Source organism: Rana temporaria, chromosome 11 (genome assembly GCF_905171775.1).
Source record: "Rana temporaria chromosome 11, aRanTem1.1, whole genome shotgun sequence".
NCBI classification, from domain to species: domain Eukaryota; kingdom Metazoa; phylum Chordata; class Amphibia; order Anura; family Ranidae; genus Rana; species Rana temporaria.
Genome location: NC_053499.1, coordinates 121404231 through 121428034, shown reverse-complemented (window position 1 = coordinate 121428034; position 23804 = coordinate 121404231). Strand labels below are relative to the sequence as shown.

General features: G+C 40.1%; 1 protein-coding gene across 1 annotated transcript in view; it reads left to right on the top strand.

Annotated features, from left to right (window-relative positions):
• Positions 1-23804, top strand: part of CCDC88B (coiled-coil domain containing 88B) — a 105848-nt gene that overhangs the window by 64620 nt on the left and 17424 nt on the right. The window contains exons 10-15 of the mRNA XM_040329001.1: positions 6810-6959; positions 7047-7193; positions 10190-10394; positions 12204-12394; positions 14108-18132; positions 22155-22280. Coding sequence (XP_040184935.1) covers positions 6810-6959; positions 7047-7193; positions 10190-10394; positions 12204-12394; positions 14108-18132; positions 22155-22280 — 4844 coding nt within the window. The remainder of the gene's footprint in view (positions 1-6809; positions 6960-7046; positions 7194-10189; positions 10395-12203; positions 12395-14107; positions 18133-22154; positions 22281-23804) is intronic.

The following is a 23804-nucleotide window of genomic DNA, read 5'->3' as shown; positions in this document are numbered from 1 at the left end:
TCTGGGAGGGTGATACTCCATCCCTTGATAGTTTTTTATCTAGCCTAAATATTAATGACCGAGGAATTTTTTTAAAATATGATATTAGTGCATCCACAATTAATTTTTTGGATCTTATTATCATTGCTAAAGATGAGACATTAACTACCATGACCCATTTTAAAGAAACTGATCGCAATGCATACATCCCTACTACGAGCTGCCATCACTCACAATGGCTTAAGGCTGTCCCAAAGGGACAATTCCAGAGAATTAGACGCAATTGTACCTCCCTATATGATTTTCAACAACAGGCCCAAATTCTAAAGAAGAAATTCTTAGATAAAGGCTATAAAGAAGACAGTATTGATGAAACTATTTTGACTGTCAGTACTTTAAATAGAGATCAGCTTTTAACTACAAAAAAGACAGCTACTGATAAAGATTTTTTTAGCTTCGCTTTAATTACTGGGTTCTCTGACCAACACTTCTCTGTAAAAAAGATCTTAAGAAAACATTGGGGTGTTTTAAAGAATGATCAGATATTGGGATCGATCATTCCAGAGAAACCCATAGTAATTTTTAGAGGAGCACCATCATTACGTTTAAAGGTTGCCCCAAATATCATAGATCCTCCTAAAGTAGTAAATTTTTTTCAAGAAATGAAGGGTTTTTATCCATGTCGAAAATGCAATATTTGCAAAATTAATGCATTTCAGGGACGTAAGCTCACTACTTTTCAATCCACTCAGACCCTTAAGGTATATGACATTGAGACATTTATTACCTGTACAAGTGACCATGTGGTTTACTTAATACAGTGTCCCTGTAAAAAACAATACATCGGACGAACCAAACGAGCTGTTAACATTAGATTAAATGAACATGTAGGCAACATAGGTAGAGGATTCTCTAAACATAATTTATCTAAACATTATGCGAAGCATCACACCCAAAGTATTGATGGTACATTGTTTCTACCTATGGAAAAATTACGTCCACATTGGAGAGGTACAAACAAAGTGCGCACTATCTCCCAGCTTGAGACTCGCTGGATTTTTAATATGCGATCATATAGGCCTCACGGGTTAAATGTGGATTGGGACATTAATTGTTTTTTAAATAACGCTTAGATAGTTTTTGTCCCCGTCCACATTTTTTAAAGTTCATATTTTTATGTCCATCTTTTTTATAACATTTTTTTATTAATGTTTTTAACACATTTTTAGTAATTTTATTACATTTTGGGCTCTTTTCTTGATTTTCTAATGTTTTCAATGTACAAATATAATTCAAATATATCAAGAAATTTACGATTTTGTAATTACATACAGGATTCATGTCTTATATGCATCTGTGCATGTTTAGAGGAGATATGAGTTGTACAGGCCTCGCATGTCATATTTTCATTAAGAGATGTTAAGTTATGGATAGCTGCGATGGTGTTTCCTATAGTATCCTTTGCTGTGTTTATTCCGTCCACGTGTCTTACTCCCCTTTGTCCACAAGATGGCATCCATCTGAATATTAACATTCCTTTCTACAATTAGCTTTGTTTATGCGTCGCACATTAACACGTGCACGCTCCGTTTTTTCTTTCCCATAGCTCGTATTGATTTTGCCCTCTTCCATCATGGCGGATGAGGCTATATATAATGAGCTTCGTGATCACGTTCTCTCAGGCAGCCTATCCCCGTAGACGTCCGTATTGCGACGAAACGCGTAGGAGGAGCTTAGCCACAGTGACGTCATCACGTTAGAGGGAGAGACACGTGACGGACGGAGATACGAAGGGAACGGAGGCTTGGGGAAACGCCATCCCTTCCATATCATATCCCACATGCGAGATTACAAAGTTTTTGCTGTAAGTGCACACCTGTTTTTATTAAAGCTCAATGTTTACACAGTAATGCACTATGTGGTTTCCTACCATTCTTTATTTTTTATGAACACCAATGTTTAACTGGAGCGGATTTGAATGGGATTCTATCTTGTGGAGTTATCAATACTGGTGATTCATAGCAGTGTCCGGAATAGTCTTTTCAAGGAAGACTTTAAACATCCTTATGTTGAACTAGACCGTTGAGAGCCCGGTCTTTTTCTCTGGTAAGGAGATTTCATTTCCCACACATTGGGTGACCTTTTTGGTGGAGGATCCCTTTCCTGATTAATCACAGATGCTCACCTTAATTGGACTTAATTGCATTGATTTTTTATGGACTATTTCTTTTTCACTTCACTTATTTTTATGGTTGGATTTGTCACATTGAATACCATATTGTCAATTCATTTATCCAATTCTTTGATTATTCTTTTTGTTATTTATTTCACACTTATTTTTATAAGTGTTGTATTCAGCTTTTTGAGATATATTTCGCACATATATTTTTTCACAGGTTTAAACAATAGCGCCGTATTATCTTGTTTTTTGTTTCTTTGTTTACTATGGTATTTTAGTAATTAATACTGGCAGCTTTTCACTGAAATTAATTTTTTCACTGTTAATTTATTCACATGATAGCGCAGTGTTTTTTTCTGTCTATACAGAGAAATCCCTTTCCATATATGGTGGGGTGATGGTGGGGTGATATGCTCTACCTTCTCCTACTGAATGAGTCATTGTTTAACGTCATAAAATGGATTGAAAAATGCGCTGTATGTTTTTACCAGCATGGCTGTGCTCCATGGCATGCTTAGTCAGATACACACCCTAATCCTATCTGTTAGTAATGTACATTAAGCAATTTCCTCTTTTTTCGCTAATACAACATAATATATATTGAATTATCTTACTGCCCTTTGAGCCTTTAAAATGTATATGTATTAACCCCCGGACCATATTGCTGGTCAAAGACCAGAGAACTTTTTGCGATTCGGCACTGCGTCGCTTTAACTGACAATTGCGCGGTCGTGCGACGTGGCTCCCAAACAAAATTGGCGTCCTTTTTTCCCAGAAATAGAGCTTTCTTTTGGTGGTATTTGATCACCTCTGCTGTTTTTAGTTTTTGTGCTATAAACAAAAATAGAGCGACAATTTTGAAAAAAAATAATATTTTTTACTTTTTATCATAATAAATATCCCCCAAAAATATATAAAAAAAAATGTTTTCCTCAGTTTAGGCCGATACGTATTCTTCTACATATTTTTTGTAAAAAAAATCGCAATTAACGTTTATTGATTGGTTTGCGCAAAAGTTATAGCGTTTACAAAATAGGGGGTAGTTTATGGCATTTTTATTAATATTTTTTTTTTTTACTAGTAATGGCGGCGGTCACAACATTCCTCACATCACAGATATTCGTCTAGATTGAAAACTACAGGCATGGTTGGCTCATAAAATAAAAATAAAAAATCACAATATAAAAACAAAAATGTAACATGAAAGATGTTCAAAACACCAGCTATCGCATAAACAGGGAAAAGGTCAGAATGTCCACCCCACAGCACTGGGTAGGTTCAACTCTCAGAGCTCCTAGGCTATGCACTAGTTGTGCATTTGCATACCACTCCATGTAGCAGAAGAGGTCTATGTCTTTGAAAAGCTTTTTATATAAATCTTCTCAGTCTGCTGAGTAGTTTGTGCTCATGTGAAGTTTGGAAAGACATTTTTCACAAGATCTTTTGTAATGTCTGTAATGGTGGGTGTGTGGTCCCATGAAGGTTTTTAAATTGCGTTTCCCTCCGTGTTTAATTTGCCACAACATAACTTGACTGTTTTGAATCTTCTTAATAATTACTTTGTATTTCGTATGTAGGGAAAGTTCTTGGAAGCATTTATGTTTAGAAATGTTTAGAAATTTTTGTATACCAGTCTGATCCCACACTGTAAAGGTTGCAAAGTCCCTGTTTTTTGAGGACATTGGGTTGTCCTTTATAGGGTTTTAGTGAGAGAGTCAAGGTGATAACCCCATTTTCTGCAACCCACATCAAGCTATAGTGGTGTTTCTGAAAATAATGTTATTGCAGAGACTAGGGGATGGTTGAGAAATTCTGCTGGGAAGAATTCCAGTCTGGTTCCAAGGCTGTTTCTACTTTGAGATTAGAGTATCTAGAAGACTGCATTATCCAGTCAAGAGCATGTGGATGTAAGCAAGACTTAAGCCCCATACACACGATCAGTTTTCCTGCAGGTTTTTCTCTTCAGGTTTACCAAAGCCATCTAATATGAGGTCAAACCTTAAGATTTTTTAATTCGTATGCAATCAGGCAGGCCCTTGCACTACATGGTTTTGGTAAACCTGAAGAGAAAAACCTGCAGGAAAACTGATAGTGTGTATGGGGCTTAAGGCTGGTCATACATGAGAAAATTGCTTGGTTCCTTCCTGCCAAGCTATTCTATTCTAACAGCAGGAAAACTTTGCTTCTTTCATCATATACTGATCATCAAAAAGAAAATTTTCCAAAAGCCTGCCCATATATGGCTTGAATTTCAGCCGGGCCGTTATTTGCTATAACGTTTGGAAGACCTAAGCCTCCCTCACTGTTCAGGAGATACTATTTCAAGGCACCACATCCCTGGAAAATGTACCCATATTTTGTAAAAGATAATTTTAGATTTTTAAGGTGCCCTTGAGAAAAAAAAACAATATATCATTTATAAAATATATTTATACATAATATATTGTTTTTTTTCTCTCAATGGCACCTTACGAATCCAAAATTACCTTATATGAAAATATGGGTAAATATTTAATGTCTGCTATACGAGAGGGTATTTGCCATGCCATAAGAATTCTGTCATTGCTTTAGTTAGTTGTTTAATTAATAAGATTAATCTTTGTGTTTCAGTAATAAAAGTATTGCTTGAATAGGTTACAGCAAGTGAGCAAAACTTAAAATTATAGTTAGATTGCTCTTCCCAAAACAATGATAAGGGGAAGTCTCCCAGTGCCTCCAGTTCTTTAACAATTTTCAATAGCAGAGGGTGAAATTGATAAGATATAGGGAGGCGTGCATCTTGCCAAATTTAATAGTAAAGTAACTGATATACAGGTTCTTTTGTGCTACAATTAGGTAAGTGTGTTGTATTGGGGTATATTTGTTGAACTTTGTAATAGGGAGGATTTTGCTTTCAGAGACGTTGATATGGAGATCAGAGACATTTCCATATTCTTCAAAGATTTGTTGTGTGGTTAGGATGTTATGTTGGGGCCTGAATGTGAAAAGAAGAATATCATTGGCAAAGAACACAGGGCCAGATTCAGAGACATTTAAGTTGCTCCCCCGCAGCGTAACGTATCTGATTTAGGTTACACCGCCGCAGGTTTACAGCGTAAGTGCCTGATTCACAAAGCTCTTACCTGTAAACTTGCGGCGGTGTAACGTAAATACGCTCGGTGCAAGTCCGCCTAATTCATCATAATTGCATCCTAAGATCCGACAGTGTAAGTCAATTACACCTGTCGGATCTTATGGCTATCTATGCGTAACTGATTCTATGAATCAGTCGCATAGTTAGGACGGGCGGATCACAGAGATACGACGGCGTATCAGGAGATACGCCGTCGTATCTCTTCTGTGAATCTGGCCCACAATTCTTAATTCTGAATCCCTTATAGATACTTCATGCAGCCAAGGAGTTATATTTAAATACTGGGATGTGCCAAGTGTTGCCATTTTAATTGTTATATATTTGTGTTCAGCTAGTAAAGGGGTGAACATAATGTAGAGCAATATCTCATTCGTTTTTTGATAATTATTTTTTTGAAGAATGTTATATTCCAAACCTCATTAACTGCATTTTCTGTGCTTGGCCAGTTGTTCATGCTACACCCAAATTCAGCCATAATTTAGAAAACAGCATTCATCATTGACAAAATCAAACCCTTTCACTACCCTACTGGAGGCAGAGTATTGGGACAGTCCAGCTGGTACTAGAATTGCTGGGAATCATGGGTTTATGGGAGTGTTGTTCTTTTCCTTGTGAAATGCCCATGAGCCTATTGACTGTAAAAGGAAAGGGTGTCTGCTTAGATCCATACAAATTATGATCTTGTATTTGCACCAACAATACAGTCTGTACCACAAACTCCTTTGTGAAATCTGGGGTCACAAGCACAGGTTGTGCACAAAGAGCCTGCTTCAACATTTGAAATGCCTTCTCTGCCTCCGGATTCCACTTAATCATGACCGACTCTCTACCCTTCATCAGATCTGTCAGTGGGGCTGCAGATGGTATAATAATTGGGTATAAAATGCCTGTAGTACCCTGTGATCCCCAGAAATGCACAAACTTGTTTTTATTGATAGGTTGGGGCCACTTTGGACCGCCTTAATCTTATTGATCTAAAGGTTTATTCAGCCCTCGACCAATAATGTGAAAACAAAGAAAATCCAGGCGCCTCTGAGTGTAGCCTGTAAAACATTTAATATTAGAATAAAGGAATAAAACTCACACGGAGGACATGAATGTAAGGCATATGTGGTAATCCGATGGGGGGAGCTGCACTGGTCCATGCTGAAGAGCTGTTGCATGCCACTCGTGGAGCTTGTCCTGACTATCAGGATTCTGGGAAGGTGGTGGGTCATGGAGAACAAGGGCTGGAATGCAAGCTGCAACTAAGGCCGGAACACAGCGTTGTCCGTGCTAACATCACTGGCGTGCTCGTGTCACGTTTCGGAGAATGCACACTAGAGTGAATAAAATCAATGCGCACTCCTTTCTCAAGCTTGATCTTAGATCTTAAGTGAAACATAACATCCATCAATCACCTCATAGTTCATAATGTCACACACATATATATATATATATATATAATTTATGTATTTTTCATTGACGGCTCGTTCTTTCGCTCCTGCAATGTGTTAAACATATCTTCACATTTCCTAGGTTCGGGAACTTTCGCAAACGGCTGCTCTCTCTCGTAGTTACCGTGATGAGCTTGATGCATTAAGAGAGCGCTCACGACGTTCTGAGACACAAGTGAGCACTCTCACAGAGAGGCTACGCATTATGGATTTTTATCAGCGATCCCTTCAGGTCTGTCCTTTCAAAAGCCCACTTTCACTTTATTGGCACTATGGGTAGGTTCAAAAGACTGATGTGGAATATATTTGTTTCTAACAGGAAGAGAAAGAGTTCTCTAGGAGTCTGTTGGAAGATAAAGAGGTATTAGAACATCAACTAGCTGCTGAAAGAGAACGTTCTGAGAGACTGCGCATGTGCGAAAGAGAAAAGCACTCACTAGAAGAGAGAATCAAACGATTAGAAATGGTAAGATATATCTAGGTATGTTTACACTTCTTGAAATTCGTGTGTATGTGTGTGTGTGTGTATATATACAGTATATATATATATATATATATATATATATATATATATATATATATATATTTATATAATTAGGTCCATATATATTTGGATACAGGCACAATTTTCATACTTTTGGCTCTGTATGCCACCAGAATAAAATGAAAATTAAACAATCCAAATTAATTTAAAGTGCAGTCTTTCAGTTTTAATTCAAGGGGCTGAACATAAATATAATTTACAAATTTTAGGAACTGCAACCATTTTTATACAATTTCAGGGGGTTAAATGTAATTGGACAAATTAATATAATCATGAATAAAATGTTAATTTGTAATACTTTGTTGAGAATCCTTTACTGGCAATGACTGCCTGAAGTCTGGAACCCATGGACAATACCAAAGACTGGTTTTCTTCCTTTCTGATGCTCTGCCAGGCTCAAACTACAGCTGTCTTCAGTTGTTCTTTGTTTGTGGGTCTTTCTGCCTTTTGTTTTGCCTTCAGCAAGGGAAATGCATACTCATTTGGGTTGAGATCAGGTGATTCACTCGGCCATTGCAGAATATTCCACTGGAAGCCTTGCATACCCATTGCCCATGCCATCACACTGCCTCCACCTTGTTTTACAGATGACTGGTGTGCTTTTGGATCATGAGCTGTTCCAAGACATTTCCACATTTTTTTCTTCCCGTCATTCTGGTACAGATTAATCTTAGTTTCATCTGTCCAAAAAATGCTTTTCCACAGCTTTTTTAGATGTTTTTTGGCAAAGTATAATTTGACTTTTCTATTCTTCAGGCTTATGAACGGATTGCACCTTGGGGTAAACCCTCTGTATTTGCTTTTTTGAAGTCTTCTCTTGATTGTAGACTTTGACAATGATACACCCACCTTCTGGAGAGTGTCCTTCACTTGTCTGGATGTTGTGAATGGGTTTTTCTTTAACATAGAGCAGATCCTGCGATCATCCACCACTGTTGTCTTCTGTGGGCGTCCAGGCCTTTTTTTGTTGCTGAGCTCACCAGTGCGTTCTTCTTTCCTTAGAATGTACCAAATTGTTGATTTGACCACTCTTAATGTTACTGCTATCTCTCTGATGGATTTGTTTTGTTTTTTAAAGCCCTACTAGGGCCTGATTCACTTGTATGGACAGTTACTTTGAACGCATGATGTAGGTTCACAGAAATAGATTCCAAATGCAAATACCACACTTAGAATCAACTCCAGACCTTTTACCCGCTTAATTGATGAAGAAATAACAAAGGAGTAGCCCACACAAAATTGTGCCTGTGTCCAAATAAATATGGACCTAACTATGTGTATAACAACAAAACCTGGGGAATGCCCAGGGAAAAACCAAGCCTACTTACCGACCAGCTCGCAGAACACCAATAAACCTGTCTAACAGTATGCGTTAAAAACAGGGGTTTTGTCCGCACGCATTTGCAAATGCATGCGTGAGCCACAGAGCCGCGACAAGGCACCCTGTAATCTGTGGTCCTAACACTAAACAATGAGTGCCCCCACAATGGAGGCACATGCATTCTAATGGATAGATAGGGGCAGGTGGACTGAAGGGGAGCCACCCCTCCTTAAAGGTGCAGGAACACACCAAACACCCAGCATATAGCACAATGGCTGCAAAGATGTTGGTGTGTTGCTGGACCAATACAAGCACCACAGGTGAAACATAAACGTGTCCACCGCCCCATCTATAGCTGGCCATGGCAGTAAGTAGCATTGGAAGGCTAAAGCAGATAACAACAAAACCTGGGGAATGCCCAGGGAAAACCCAAGCCTACTTACCGACCAGCTCGCAGAACAACCAATAAACCTGTCTAACAGTATGCGTTAAAAACAAGGGTTTTGTCCGCACGCATTTGCAAACGCATGCGTGAGCCACAGAGCCGCGCCAAGTCACCCTGTAATCTGTGGTCCTAACACTAAACAATGAGTGCCCCCACAATGGAGGCACATGCATTCTAATGGATAGATAGGGGCAGGTGGACTGAAGGGGAGCCACCCCTCCTTAAAGGTGCAGGAACACACCAAACACCCAGCATATAGCACAATGGCTGCAAAGATGTTGGTGTGTTGCTGGACCAATACAAGCAACACAGGTGAAACATAAACGTGTCCACCGCCCCATCTATAGCTGGCCATGGCAGTAAGTAGCATTGGAAGGCTAAAGCAGATAACAACAAAACCTGGGGAATGCCCAGGGAAAACCCAAGCCTACTTACCGACCAGCTCGCAGAACAACCAATAAACCTGTCTAACAGTATGCGTTAAAAACAAGGGTTTTGTCCGCACGCATTTGCAAACGCATGCGTGAGCCACAGAGCCGCGCCAAGTCACCCTGTAATCTGTGGTCCTAACACTAAACAATGAGTGTCCCCACAATGGAGGCACATGCATTCTAATAGATAGATAGGGGCAAGTGGACTGAAGGGGAGCCACCCCTCCTTAAATGTGCAGGAGCAAACCAAACACCCAGCATATAGCACAGTGGCTGCAAAGGTGTTGGTGTGTTGCTGGACCAATACAAGCAACACAGGTGAAACATAATCGTGTCCACCGCCCCATCTATAGCTGGCCATGGCAGTAAGTAGCGTTGGAAGGCTAAAGCAGATAACAACAAAACCTGGGGAATGCCCAGGGAACAACCAAGCCTACTTACTGACCAGCCTGCAGAACAACCAATTAACCTGTCTAACAGTATGCGTTAAAAACAGGGGTTTTGTCCGCACACATTTGCAAATGCATGCGTGAGCCACAGAGCCGTGCCAAGGCACCCTGTAATCTGTGGTCCTAACACTAAACAATGAGTGTTCCCACAATGGAGGCACATGCATTCTAACTATGTGTGTGTGTATATATATATATATATATATATATATAATACATTTTTGCTCTTTTGGTTATGGGTGTATGTATTATGAGGCTAAACTGTATTTCAGGAAAGAGATACAGAGTGCCAGCGAATGCAGTGTCTACTCCAGGACAACTTAACTCTGGCTGAGGAGATTCGAGAACTTAGGCAAGAGGCAACTCAAGGCTGGGAGAGAGATTATGAGGCTGATACAGACACCATCTCAAAGTGGGAGAGAGAAAACTTGACTATCAGAGGAAAAGCCTGGGTCAAGCAAGAGCCAGAAAAAGAATGTATGTATTAATAAGGTTTATGAAAAAAATATTGTATTCATTATTTGCATTTGTATGTGCTGAAGTTATATTTACCAGTAGGTAGTAAAATCTATTGTGAGTGACCTTTTATGATTCGAAGCAACATTAACAATTTTAACTTGCCACATGACTTAACTGTTCAATTCTACCTCAAAGTTAAAGAGATAGCATACAATAATTATTTATTGTCTGACCACTGCAATTTTTCTTCACATAATCATACTTTTGGTATAAACGTCAAACTACTCTTTCCTTCAAAACTGGCTATAGTTATGTATACTTAAAGTTGAACCAATGGCAAAAAATAAAAAAAATTGATATATGATGCAGACTGTCAATATCAATATTATTTTTGTATCTATTCATTTGTGTGTGCATTTTTGAGAGGAATATACACATATTTCATTTGAGCGCTGCTTAATATTGCTGACACTGAAGTGTGTTTTAGTAGTCACCATATTTATTTCACAATATTAATATTGACATAGTTTTAATGAAAGCGCATTTTCACCCTTCTCCCATTTTTTTTTTAAATCCCTGCTTACCTGGTTGTGGGTAATGCACAGTTAAGATACTCACCCACCCAGTGGATCCAGCATTGTCTTGCAGAATGCACTCTTCAGCCCCTACTCAGCCCGCGCCACCATCTTCTTGTGTGACATCATCGAAAGGCTGCCAGCTCTTCTGGGTTTAGCCAGCAGGCATGATGCACCACTTGGCCCACCCCCCTCCTTCTTTGTGAATGAAGGACTATGCCTCCTGGGATATGTGACTTGTGATATCCCAGGAGGTAAAGCAAGCATAGTGCACATCATTTGCATAGGTGAGTGGGTAAACAAAAAATGCGCTATTTGCACAGCATAGGGGAGGAGAAGAGGGAAGTTGTCATAGGGTTCTCTTAGATAATTATGCAAATTTAAAAGGAGTTTAAAGTGATCCTGTGCTCACACACAATAAAGTATTTACATATTTCTAACAAGCAGTAGAAGTACATTCATCTCAGTATCTATAGGCATTATGGAGAAATTATTTTTCAAATTTCACAACACTGGTATTAAAATCTTAGCTTTGCAAACAGATCATGTAAATATGCAGCAGAGGTTTCTTAGTTGGAATTTCCATTAGAAACTTCACATTAAAAACACTTAGGAAGGCAAGTGGGGACTTGTTTTTGTCCCGGTTCACACATATGCGATGCGGAAACCAGCGCGATTCCATTGCAGGTTCCCACATTGCATGTCACTTGCCGATGGTTCACACTGACACCTGCGAACTGCTGCGGGTGTCAATGTAATGTAAATGGCACCAATATAAAAAGATTAAAAAAATAAATAAAAGTTAATGACAACCCCAGATTGGTTCTCAGATTGCAGTGTGCACTATGAAATGGTGCAGGAATCAGATTGCATACTGTGGGTGTGAACACCCATGCGATCTGATTCCAGTGCGGGCCAAAAAAAGGTCCTTCACCATTTTGGTGCGAATGTGATACAATTTCATCCATACAGTCTGTATGGCTGAATTTGCATCGCACAGACATTGCATGTGATCTGCCCAGCAATGTGATGTGAATTACATGCAATGTCTGTGTTCGTACCAGTGTGAACCCAGCCTTAAAATTCTTGTGAGAACTATTTAAATGGTTTCATGCAGATAGTCAGTCTGGGGACAGGTGAGTAGTAAACATCTCTTTACTTCTGCCTCTTTTTAATATTTGTATATAATGGAAAACTGTAAGAGCGATAATATCTGCAAAGCATTCTTGTTGCCTTTTATTTCATTTTCTAGTTTTAGACTTGAGCTCAGAACTCTCCCAGGCTCTGCTGCGACTGGAGAAAGAAAATCATATCCTAAGAGAGAGGTTGCAGGTACTGACAGGAGGAAATGTAGAAACTGAAAGCATGGTACAATATCATACGGGGCAGAAGGAGCTCATGGGTCAGGTCTTGAAAAACGTACAAGCCTCATGTGTCCGGGAGGTAAGTGCAAATTCCACTATTTAGATTGTTTAAAAACAGGTATTAATGATATCCTCTTAGCTGACTATCAGACCAAGTGCTAGTGCATTCTGTATCATTCAATTTCTACCAAAAGAGGCATGCCAAAATTAAATGCAATGGTGAGGTAGGGACATCTTCGACCAGGCAACATAAACAGTATCCTGTCTTACCTGTTATGTTATCCTAATGGATTTCTGTAAGGTATAAAATATTTTGTGTAAGAAATAATTGTGGTTTAAACAATTTTGAGCCTATATAAGGGAATCGATTATAGTCATTTTGATCTTCCCAATTTATATATGAAAATATCTACCCTCTTTCTGATGCATACACTCTCAAACCTGGCTAGGGATGTTTGCACTCACCTGTTCGTTCAACAACTGCTTGTCTAGTCGAAGCCTCCAAACATTGTCTAAATACAAGAGGCATGTGTATTCTTTTATTTTTTTATTCTCTTTATTGAAAATCTTGTGCTGTTGAGGTACAGATCAGGGCCTTTGGGGCATACCCCGGCCAACCGGTGCACATAGCCATGTGCATGACAAGGTACGACTAACAGTTTACCTTAAAAACTACACATTCCTAACTAAACTTAACACAGTCATCACTCAGGTTACGCATGCTAGGATTGCTATAGGAGATATTGTTTCTTGAAGGACCAGGATCTTTTAGTTACTGGCCTTTAATGCTATCAAGATATTTAATAATAAGTGTGGTTATTTTGAATTCTAAGCTTACACCTCCTATTGTCTATCTGGGTTCTGGATCTCAGCTCTTAGCTGAGCCAGGAAGATACAGACAAAATCTATCTGGGTTAATCCCTTGAGGGCTGATCATCTATTGTGGACTCTGAGTCCGTCCACAGATGCCAGACTTTATCATATTTTTTGGGGCATCCTCGGGACAGATATATTGCTTTATAGAGGGGTATCATTGTGTTAACTAGATGCTTCCATGATGACAGGGTGGGGGGATTGGCTGACTTCCACTTCAGTACTATGGCTTTTCTCGCATAAAAAATAAAGATACTTATGAGGGTATGCGTTGCTTTAGCTAGTGATAGTTGTTCCACTAGACCAATGAGGCAGACACTAATTGTTAGAGGGATAGGAATGGTGGTTAAACCATAAATAAATTGAGTTACCTCTCACCAATAATCCCAGATCTGTGGGAAGTCACAGAATATATGTGTGAAAGCCTACAGGAGTACCAGAGCATCTCCTGCAGCTGGCCGATGAGGCTGGGTATATGCGGTGGAGGCATTGGGGCACGTAGTAGATCCTGTGTAGGATTTAGAATTGGATCAGTTTGTCCCTGGGCATGTGTATTCTTAATGGGATCTTGGTGTGCTGTGTTTAGATCTGTGCAGTAATCTAGTTTGAAACTTTGCCTCTGTGCAGGAGTTCCTTATAATAAAGACCAGTTACTGCTGCTCTCTCTCCTTGTGTGGGGTTACTGGTCTTGTCCCTGCCCCTCTAGTTTCTTGCAGTCAGTACATTAGAGTTGGTCCTGTTAGGTCCCCCCACAGCTCTGCTCTCTGAACAGGTTGCAAGAAGCACAGTGATAATTTCACTACTATTTTGTAGATTTATGTATTTTGTCGATGTAAAAGAATATATTTAAACAAAAAATGTTGTGCCTGGAATTCACCTTTAGTCTTAGTAATCTGAATTATTTTTTTTTGTATTTTAGGAGCCAGAAGGTGGCAGTTTAGTGGATAAAGATCATCAACATGGAGATGGAGATATAAATCAAAATGAAAAGACGATTCCCAAAAGTATTTCTGTAGAGTTGCAGTCCCAAAAAACAGAAGAAAAACAATCAAATGCACATTTGGAAGCCATTGCAAAGAAGGACATTACAGAGAAAAAACATGAAGACAATGTGCAGCTGATTGAAAAGCAGTTGGAGGAAAGCACTGTAGACAATAAGAATTCTGAGGAGATCCAGTATTTAAAGACACAGCTCGAACTGAGTAATGTAGAGCAGAGATCACTAAAGGTACAGCTGGAATCTAATATTGAAGAGGTGCAAAAATTTAAAACACAACTGGAGCTAAGCACTGGAGAGGTAAAGTCACTACTGACTCAACTAGACCAGACAAATAAAGATAAGCAATCTTTAACAACACAGCTGGAATCAAAATTAGAAGAGATACAAATACTAAAGACAAATTTTGAATTAAGCATTGGAGATATTCATTCATTAAATGAACAACTGAAATTGACTGCAAATGAAGTTCAATCTGAAAAGAAACAATCAGAACAAAAAGCTAATGAAGTTCTGTCATTAAAGGCAGAGCTGGAACAGAGTAATGGACAGGTGCACTCACTGAAGACACAGTTGGAAGTGAGTACTAGTGAGGTGCATTCACTAAAGACACAACTTGAGTTCAGTGCTATAGAGTTGCAATCATTGAAAGCACGATCTGAACTAAATGCTCAGGAGATACTCTCACTGAAGACACAACTGGAGTTAAGCACTCAAGAGGTACAATCACTAAAGCCACAGTTAGAACTAAGCACCCAAGAAGTACACTCTATGAAGACACAGTTGGAATTAAGTTCTAGAGAGGTACATTCTTTAGGTACCAAAGTAGAACTGGGTGCACATGAGATACAGACACTTAGAAAACAGATGCAGGAGAAAGAAATAGAAAATTCCGTCCATCAGAAACATATTCAAGAGAAATCTTTAGAGAATCAGTTATTAAAGAAGCAAATACATGACCTGAAAGAATCACATTCATTGAAACAGCACCTTCAAGAGAGTTCTGAGGAGATACTCTCTTTAAAAAAGCATGTAGAAGCAAGCACAAGAGATATGCAGTCTATAAAGCTGCATCTTCAAGAACGAGAGGACCACTCGATTAGGAAGCAGTGTGAAGATACTGCAATGGAAGTTGAGTCATTAAGAAGGCATCTTGAAGAGAGAACTATAGAGGTACAAACTGTTAGAAGTAACTGGCATCAAAGGGAAGAAGTAGAACAGTTATTGAAGAAACAGTTGGAAGAGAGATCAGGAGAAATACAGCTACTTAGGAAAAACTTAGAAAATAGGGAAGAGTTAGAACAGCTTGTAAAGGGACAACTAGAGGAGAGAACAGGTGAATTACAAACCCTAAAGAAAGGCTTGGAGAAAAGGGAAAAAATAGAACATTATATAAAGAAGCAGTTAGATGAGAAAAGTAAAGAGGTACAGGAACTGAAACGAACCTTGGACAAAAGAGAGCAATTAGAAAAGTTAGTGGAAAGACAGCTGGAAGAAAAGAAAGGTGAAGTGCAAATGCTTAAGAGAAGCCTGGAAAGGGGCGAAGAAATTGAAGAGCTTCTGAAAAATCAATTGGAAGTTAAGGTTAAGGAGGCTCAAGAGTTAAAAGAAAACCTGGCAAAAGAGGAAGAAAGAGGGCAGCTGGCAAACAGGCAATTGGTAGAGAAAATAGTTGAGGTGCAAGAACTCAAACAAAACTTGATAAAAAGGGATGAATTGGAGCAGGTAATGAAAAGACAGCTCGAAGAGAGAACAGGAGAGGTACAGGAACTCAAAAGAAACATAGAGAAGATAGAGGGCATAGAGCAATTAGTGAAAAGGCAGCTGGAAGAAAGTAATATTACCATCCACTTTCTTCAGAAACAGTTGCAAGACACTACCAGCGAAGAGCAGTTACTAAAAAGACAGCTAGAGGAGAACGAAAGAGAAAAGCAATCCCAATACAGAGAACTGGAAGAAAATTCAGATAAAATGACGTCCTTACAGAGACAGCTACAGGAGAAAGATGCATCAATACAACTTTTAAAGAGACAGTTTATAGACTTAGAAGAAAAATATATGCAGCAAATAAAAGACCCTGCAGTTGAAAATAATGATTTGCAAGCTCCAACAGCAGAGTCAACTTCACTTAAGCAACAACTCCATGAGATGTCTGAGCAAATAGTGAGTCTGAAGAGCCAAATTCAGATTGCAGCTGAGAAAGAAGAAAGTTTATTACGAAAGATAAAAAACAGTGAAGCTGACATACAATCTCTTCAGACACAGCTTCAGGATAGAGAGGAGGAAATTCAGTCTTTGGGGAGAAAGTTAAATGAGAGCGTTGGAAAACAGCAGTCCATGCAAAGAAAACTAGAAGAGAGTGACTGGGAGTTGCAACTGCTAAAACGACATCTGGAAGAAAATGAAGGAAGGAGAAAGGTCCAGCTGAGACAGATGGAAGAAGATGCAAGAGAAAGACAAGCATGCAAGATAAAATTGCAAGAGAATGCTGAAGAAATACAAACCTTAAAACTACAATTGAAAGAGAAGGCGACTTCTGAAACTGCCCTTAACAAACAGATTCAGGAGAAGTCAGAAGAAGTAGATTCCTTGAATAAACAGCTTCAAAAATGTTTAGAAGAAACCGAGTCACAAAAAAGACATCTGGAGGAGAGAAGTGGGGAGAACTTTTTGCTTCACAGACGCTTGGAGGAAAGGGAACAGTCACTTAAGAGACAGCTTGAGGAGAACATTGCTGAACTTCAGTTCCTCAGGCGACAGTTAAAAGAGTTTGCTGAGCAGGAGCACTCATGGAAAATCCAGCTTGAAGAACATGAACGAGAGAAGCTGTCATTGAAAAGGCGCTTGGATGAGAGCAATAACCAATCAATGGAAAGAAGTTTAAATGACAATGAACAGATCCAGCAGCTTAAGAAGCAGTTGGATGGAATAATTAGAAACAAAGAATCCCTTTCTAGGCAGACTAATGAAAGTAATGAGCAGTTGCAGAATACAGAGTTGCATCAACAGGTACAACAAAAAGATGAACAATCTCAAAGTCTCCTAAAGCAGCTTCAGTTGAGCACTGAAGAAGCAGAAAGTTCCCAGAGACAAGTTAAAGAAAAAGAAGGAGAAATGCAATTACTAAGAAAACAGTTGGAAGAATACACAGGAAAGGAGGAAGCCTTGATAAAAGATCTCAAAGTAAAAGAAAAATCAGAGCAGTCACTGAAGGTTAAACTAGATGAAAGCATTAAACTGGCAGAACTTCTGCAGAAACAACTGTATGAAAGTTCTGAAGATGTTCAGTCTCTTAAAAGAAAATTAGAACATAGAACGGGAGAAAAGACAACACACAAGAGAAAAATTGAAAACAAAACGGAGAGCTCCAGTCAAAGCACAGAACCAAGGAAGAAAAACCAAGAGGAACAAGTAAACCAACTGCTTGGTGGTGGAAAGCAATACAAAACAAATGAACACGTTAAAGAAAACAGTGTTTATATAGCTGCATCCTCTGAGTCTTCTTCTAATCTCAAATTTTTGTGGACCACGAGTTCTGTTCCTTTGTTCCCAGTGTTTTCTCCATCTACTCCAGTGGCATCTCCAGCCTCTGAACTTGCCGTTTCCATTCCTTCATCACCATCAGCAACAACAACTATGTCAGGACAATCTCCTGTATCAACCACAACACCACTTCAAATGACTCCATCTGATACGTTTGAATCTCTACCTCTTGTAAAACCCGCTTCTGAAACTATCCAAGCAGCTACTGAGTCCCCTCTGTCATTGCTTCTGCTGGAATTGCATAGTGTGCGCAGAGAGAGGTCAGAACTTCAGGGACGTTATGACTCTCTCCTCAGAGACCTACAGAGACAAGAAGGGGAGCTAGAACGTATGCAAAGAGAGCTGCGTAAAGGCCGAAGTGCTATGAGGCTGCTGAAGCAAGAACAGCGGGACCTACAAGACAGGTAGGAAAGCAAAGAGATGATTAAATGGTGCATTGGTTACAAGAGACATTTTTCTGATGAAGACTGAGGCCTTGTACACACGGTCGTTCCAAACCGATGAGAATGGTCCAACGGGCCATTTCCATCGCTTCACCGCTGAAGTGGCCTGACGGCCTGATATGCGTACACACCATCAGTTCTAATTCCGATCGGGTCAGAACGCGGTGACGTAAAACACACGACGTGCTGCAAAAAACGAAGTTCAATGCTTCCAAGCATGCGTCGACTTGATTCTGAGCATGCGCGGGTTTTGAACCAATGCTTTTGTGCACTAACCATCGGTTTGGACAGATCGGGCAGCGGTCCATCGGTTTGATTTTAAAGCATGTTTTAAAATTTTGGACCGAAGGACAACAGACCGATGGGCCATACACACGGTCGGTTTGGACCGATGAAACTGAACCTCGGCCCATTCTCATCGGTTTGGAACGACCGTGTGTACGCCGCCTGACTTGTGAAAAGACAAGGCAGAAATGCTTGAGTTTAACCCAAAAATATATAAAACAAATTTTGCTACATGTAAATACAGGGGGAACAATAATTATCAACATTTTGACTTTCTTGAGGCCGTTGGCAACAAGTAAGCTCTGATTTTTTTCTGCTTTTCAATTAAATATACTATACGTGTTCATGGGGTCCCTGTAAATGAACCAGGAAGTGCAAATTTAGATTTTCTTTTCTGTTTGTTCTCTGACATCGGCTGTCATCTGCTCCATCAATTGGCATACGTCAGGTACACGATCCAACCATTGTTCAATAGTAGATGGAGAAGGTTTCTTCCACATGGCAGGTATACAAGCCATAGCTGCGTTAAGCATGTCTTATGTGAGTTTTTGTAGCGTTGGATGGACCGGTAACGTGGAATGAGCATACCACTAGATCTCCCGCAAGGGAGACATTTGTCACTGTATACATTGATTTGAGCCCTGCAGTCCAGAAGTCCTGTAGAGCCGGACAATCCCAAAATATGTGGAGTAGAGCGCCTTTGTTTCAATTGCATCTCTAGCAGACAGAGTGTAATTGGGAACCAATTTTATGTAGAATTTGGGAGGTCCTGTACCAGCTTGACATAATTTTGTAGCCGTTCTCTTGGTAGCTGTTAACTATAGATGCTTTATGGGCAAAGAAGAGTATCCTATCTTTTTGGGGTTGTTAAAATGTTCTCTGCAAGTCACCCTCCCCCCATGTCTGAGGTCAACATAATGTAAAACAGGGGCACGTTATGTCACAGAGGGGTGCTATCATGGCAGAGCTGTTCCAGCAAGGTGAATGGGCGTAATGTTTGGAGTAGGCTGAATATTGTATGACCTAAAGTTGCAGTGGATTGGGAAGGAGGGATCCCTTTTAAAAGCAAACCCTTCAATGCTAGCTTGTTCTGGATCTATCCAGGGTTTACACTTTTTTGGTGCACCTGTTCAAGAGTCTGGACATATGGACTGCTGCGTGGTATTTAACCGGGTTGGGGAACCTTATTACTCCCCACTATTTCGGCAAAGTTAGGGTCGTTCTGTTTATCATGGCTCTCATCCCCTTCCAGAGATAGGAGAGGAATCTGGCCCTTAGGTTTCCTAAGAAACTGGGCAGAAGTTTAGTTGGAAATGTCTTTAGCAAATATAGTAGACAGGGATGAACATTCATCTTCAGAACGCTGTTGCGTCCAAACCATGTAAAGGCTTCTCTGTCCCATTTCTGGAGGTCTGCCTTTATGACCTTGGCTTGGGGAGCGGAATTAAGTTAGAAAATTCTCTCTAGACACACTGATATGTTCATACCGGGATAACAAATATGCAAATCAGACCATTTGACTGAATTTAAAAGGTTGATTCCGAAAATTAGATGGGTAACTATATCATTCCAGCTTGCAAAGCAGTGCAGGGATTGAGACTGTTGGTGAAGAAAAATTTGTTTCAAATATATTCTTTATGTTACTAATTTTGTTTTTGAATTCATTTAGTATCGTTTCGGAATTATTTTATTTTCGTTTCGTTGTCATTAAATTTAGTTTTGTTAATTTGAAATTTAGTTTAGTTTATACATTTTCTAACGAATTTCAAATTTTCAGAATGATTTGAATTCGGAATAGTCGAAAAATTATCGACCAATTTGATTTCTGTGTGAAGAATAGCTGGTTGTTAAGCAGCAGGCTGGCCGCCGTGTCCTTAACAACCGATGAATCATAAGCTGTCAGTGGGCTTCCCCATTCTGTGCCCCCCACCCCAAAGCACCTTGTCACCATGTTGATGGGGATAAGGGCTTCTTTCTTACAACCCTGGGCTGTAGTTGTGGGAGTCTGTGGGCTGGGGGGCTTATCGGAATCTGGAAGCCTCCTTTAACAAGGGGGCCCCCCAGTTCCCGGACCCCCTGTGAATTAGTATGCCTACCCATTCACAAAAAATGTGTGAAATGTGAATAAAGGCAGTACACAACTTTTTGAAATTCCTTTATTAAAAACGAAAACACAATGTCCCCCCCCCCATGTAGATCCATCTAATACCACCAGCCGCATCACCGAACCTGAAAAAAACAGACTGCCTGCTCCTCCATCTGACATTTCTTAAATAGCTAAGGGGCGGAGTCACCCGATAACATCAGTGGGTAACCCTGCCCCCTTGTGATGTCATGACCGAGGCATGCTGGGTTGATGATGTCACAAGAGAGCATTCACATGGGGGGCTGTGATCTGGGGGCCCTTTTGTTAAGCCCCCCACCTGCAGACCCCCACAACCACAAAGCACCCTCCATGTTGAGGGCATGTGGCCTGGTATGGCTCAGGAGGGGGATGGGTGCTCGCTAATACCCCATTTTCTGGCCTGCAGGGCTGTATGCTCGGATAAGGGTCTGGTATGAATTTTGAGGGCGACCCCACACCGTTTTTATTTTTGATTTTGGCGTGGGGTTTCCTTTAGAATCCATACCAGATCCAAAGGGGGGGGCCATGCTGTTTTTTTTAAGAATTTTCTATTGCCGGCAATGTTTTGTTTACATTTCAGCTGTCAATGGGGAATGAGTCATTGTTTGTTAAGGACGGGGTGGTCGGCTTCACGACCCGCTGCTTAACAACCAGCTATTCTTTACACAGAATTTGAATTGGATGATCATTTTTCAACCGATCTGAATTCTAATTATTCTGAAAATTTCTAATTTGTTAGAGAACGAATAAATGGAACACATTTTAAAGACTTTCAACTAAATTCACAACTATTCATTGCTATTTCATTCGGAGATTCGAATACATCCGAAACTCCAAATAACCAAAATTTTTTCTGAAGTTGTACATGTCTACTCTGCAGCTCTTATGCCACGTACACACGATCAGTTCATCCGATGAAAACGGACCGATGGATTTTTTCATCAGATATCCGATGAAGCTGACTTTCATCAGTCTTGCCTACACACCATCAGTTAAAAATCAGTTTGTGTCAGAACGCGGTGACGTAAAACACTACGACGTGCTGATAAAAATGAAGTTCAATGCTTCCGAGCACGCGTCGACTTGATTCTGAGCATGCATGGATTTTAAACTGATGGACTTGCCAACAGAAGATCGTTTTTTTCTATCGTTTTTTTAACCATCAGATAATTTTTAAACAGGTTCTACGTTTTTTCTACGTTGATGGGGAAAAAAACGATGGGACCCACACACGATCGGTTCGTCCAATGAAAACGGTCCATCGGACCGTTTTCATCAGATGAACCAATCGTGTGTACAGGGCATTACAGTTCAAAGAAGGGTCTCCAGGGTCAGAATAGAGATTAGGGGGATAAAGGGCAGTCCTAGCACGTGCCATTACTTTTGGATATAATGCATTAAAATTCCTAAAGTGAAATACATGTCTTCTTTTACACAAGTGTTGCTGCAATACAGTGTTTGTCTTGTTCATCTCAGAAGGTTCAGAGATTGTGGGGGCCAGTAGAATAAACAGAAATATACTTTGCTAGTACAATATGTAAAATATTTTTTCATTGCATTTCAATTCTGCCAGGTTTTCTCAGCTTTCTATAGAAAAGGAACAAGCACAGCAGGAACATCAACGGAAACTGCAAGAGCAATTGGACAAGGTGCATGAGATGAAGATTGAACATCATAAACTTCAGGAAGAGCAAAATAGGTGAGTGAACTGGAAGACATGCAGAACAACCTTCTAAATAAAGTATTGCAGAGTACACCTTGCAGTTTAGAAATGGTTTAGGCTGGATTCACATATGCTGCGGCTGCAGTTCACAGCATGGGGTCTGGTGCATCCCTGTTCACCGATTCAGGTGTGAATCAGATCCGAATGTTTGCCTGAATTTGCTCCTGAATCTGAACCAAAGACACACAGGACCCTTTTTAAATGCGTTCCGCGGCCACCCCAGAGGTGTGTAAACTTGCTCCATTGAGAGCCGGTCACAATCTCTTGTCATGCGAATTGAATGTGGGGAAAGCTGCATCCAATTTGCATATGTGTGAACCCGGTCTTAATATTATTGGAATGTACGGGATCATACTGATTGAAGAACACAAGATTTTATGATCCAGAAAGGAGTGGCTCCTTCAAGGAATGGATCTTCTAAGAAACTGGGTGTGAATTCAGAATTAGTAAATCCACTGACAACTGCACTTGTCTGTTGGACCAATAGTTCACTTTAATTTAATGGCCGCAGCCAGCTTTAGGGCAGCCTAATAATTTCAATGGGCTGTCATATGTGCAAGAAACATGCAAGAAGTTGAATTTTTTTTTTTAAAGTCAGCAGCTACAAACACTGTAGCTGCTGACTTTTAATAAGGACACTTACCTGTCCAGGGTGCCCGCGATATTGGCAGCCGAAGACGAGCAATCGATCGGGTCTCGGCTGCCCCGCCGCCATCCTCGGTGAGAGAATCAGGAAATTAAGTGTTGCGGCTTTACTTCCCGGTTCCCTACTGCGCATGCGTGAGTCGCGCGGCGCTATGTGAATGGGCGGATGTCTTTTGGGACACACACAAGGTTCCAGAAGACACCGCTCCCCATTTCCCAGGAGGCAGCGCGAGGCGGAGAAGAAAGAAGACCACCGCGGATGAGGAAGTGGAAGATTAGAACAATCTGGCTAGTAACAGCCATTTCTGGTATAAAAAAAAGGATAAAAAAAAACTTTATAATTTTTTTGTAGCCTTTTTGGCTATTTTTAGGGTGGACCTCCGCTTTAACTAAACCCATTCGATTTTAGTCAACTAAAATGTATTGGAGATTTAAGTCAACTAAAATACGAATAAAACTAAAATGGCACTTTTGTCAAAAGACTAAAATATGACTAAAACAAAAATGACATGTTAGTCAAAAGACTATAACTAAAACTAAATCGAAATCTGATGTCAAAATTAACAACTGGTGAACATATGGGTATCTGTTAGTCCACTGTCCAAATATTCAGTTGAATTCAGGCTACATTCACACTTGTGCATTGCTTCTACACCGCAAAATAAAACACGTAGCCCTTTAGCAGCCATTTTGCAGTGCCAGTGGGCCAGATTCACAGCAGAGATACGACGGAGTATCTCAGATACTCCGTCGTATCTCTCAGAGTATCTATGCGACTGATTCATAGAATCAGTTACGCATAGATAGCCCTTAGATCCGACAGGTGTAATTGTTTTACACTGTCGGATCTTAGGA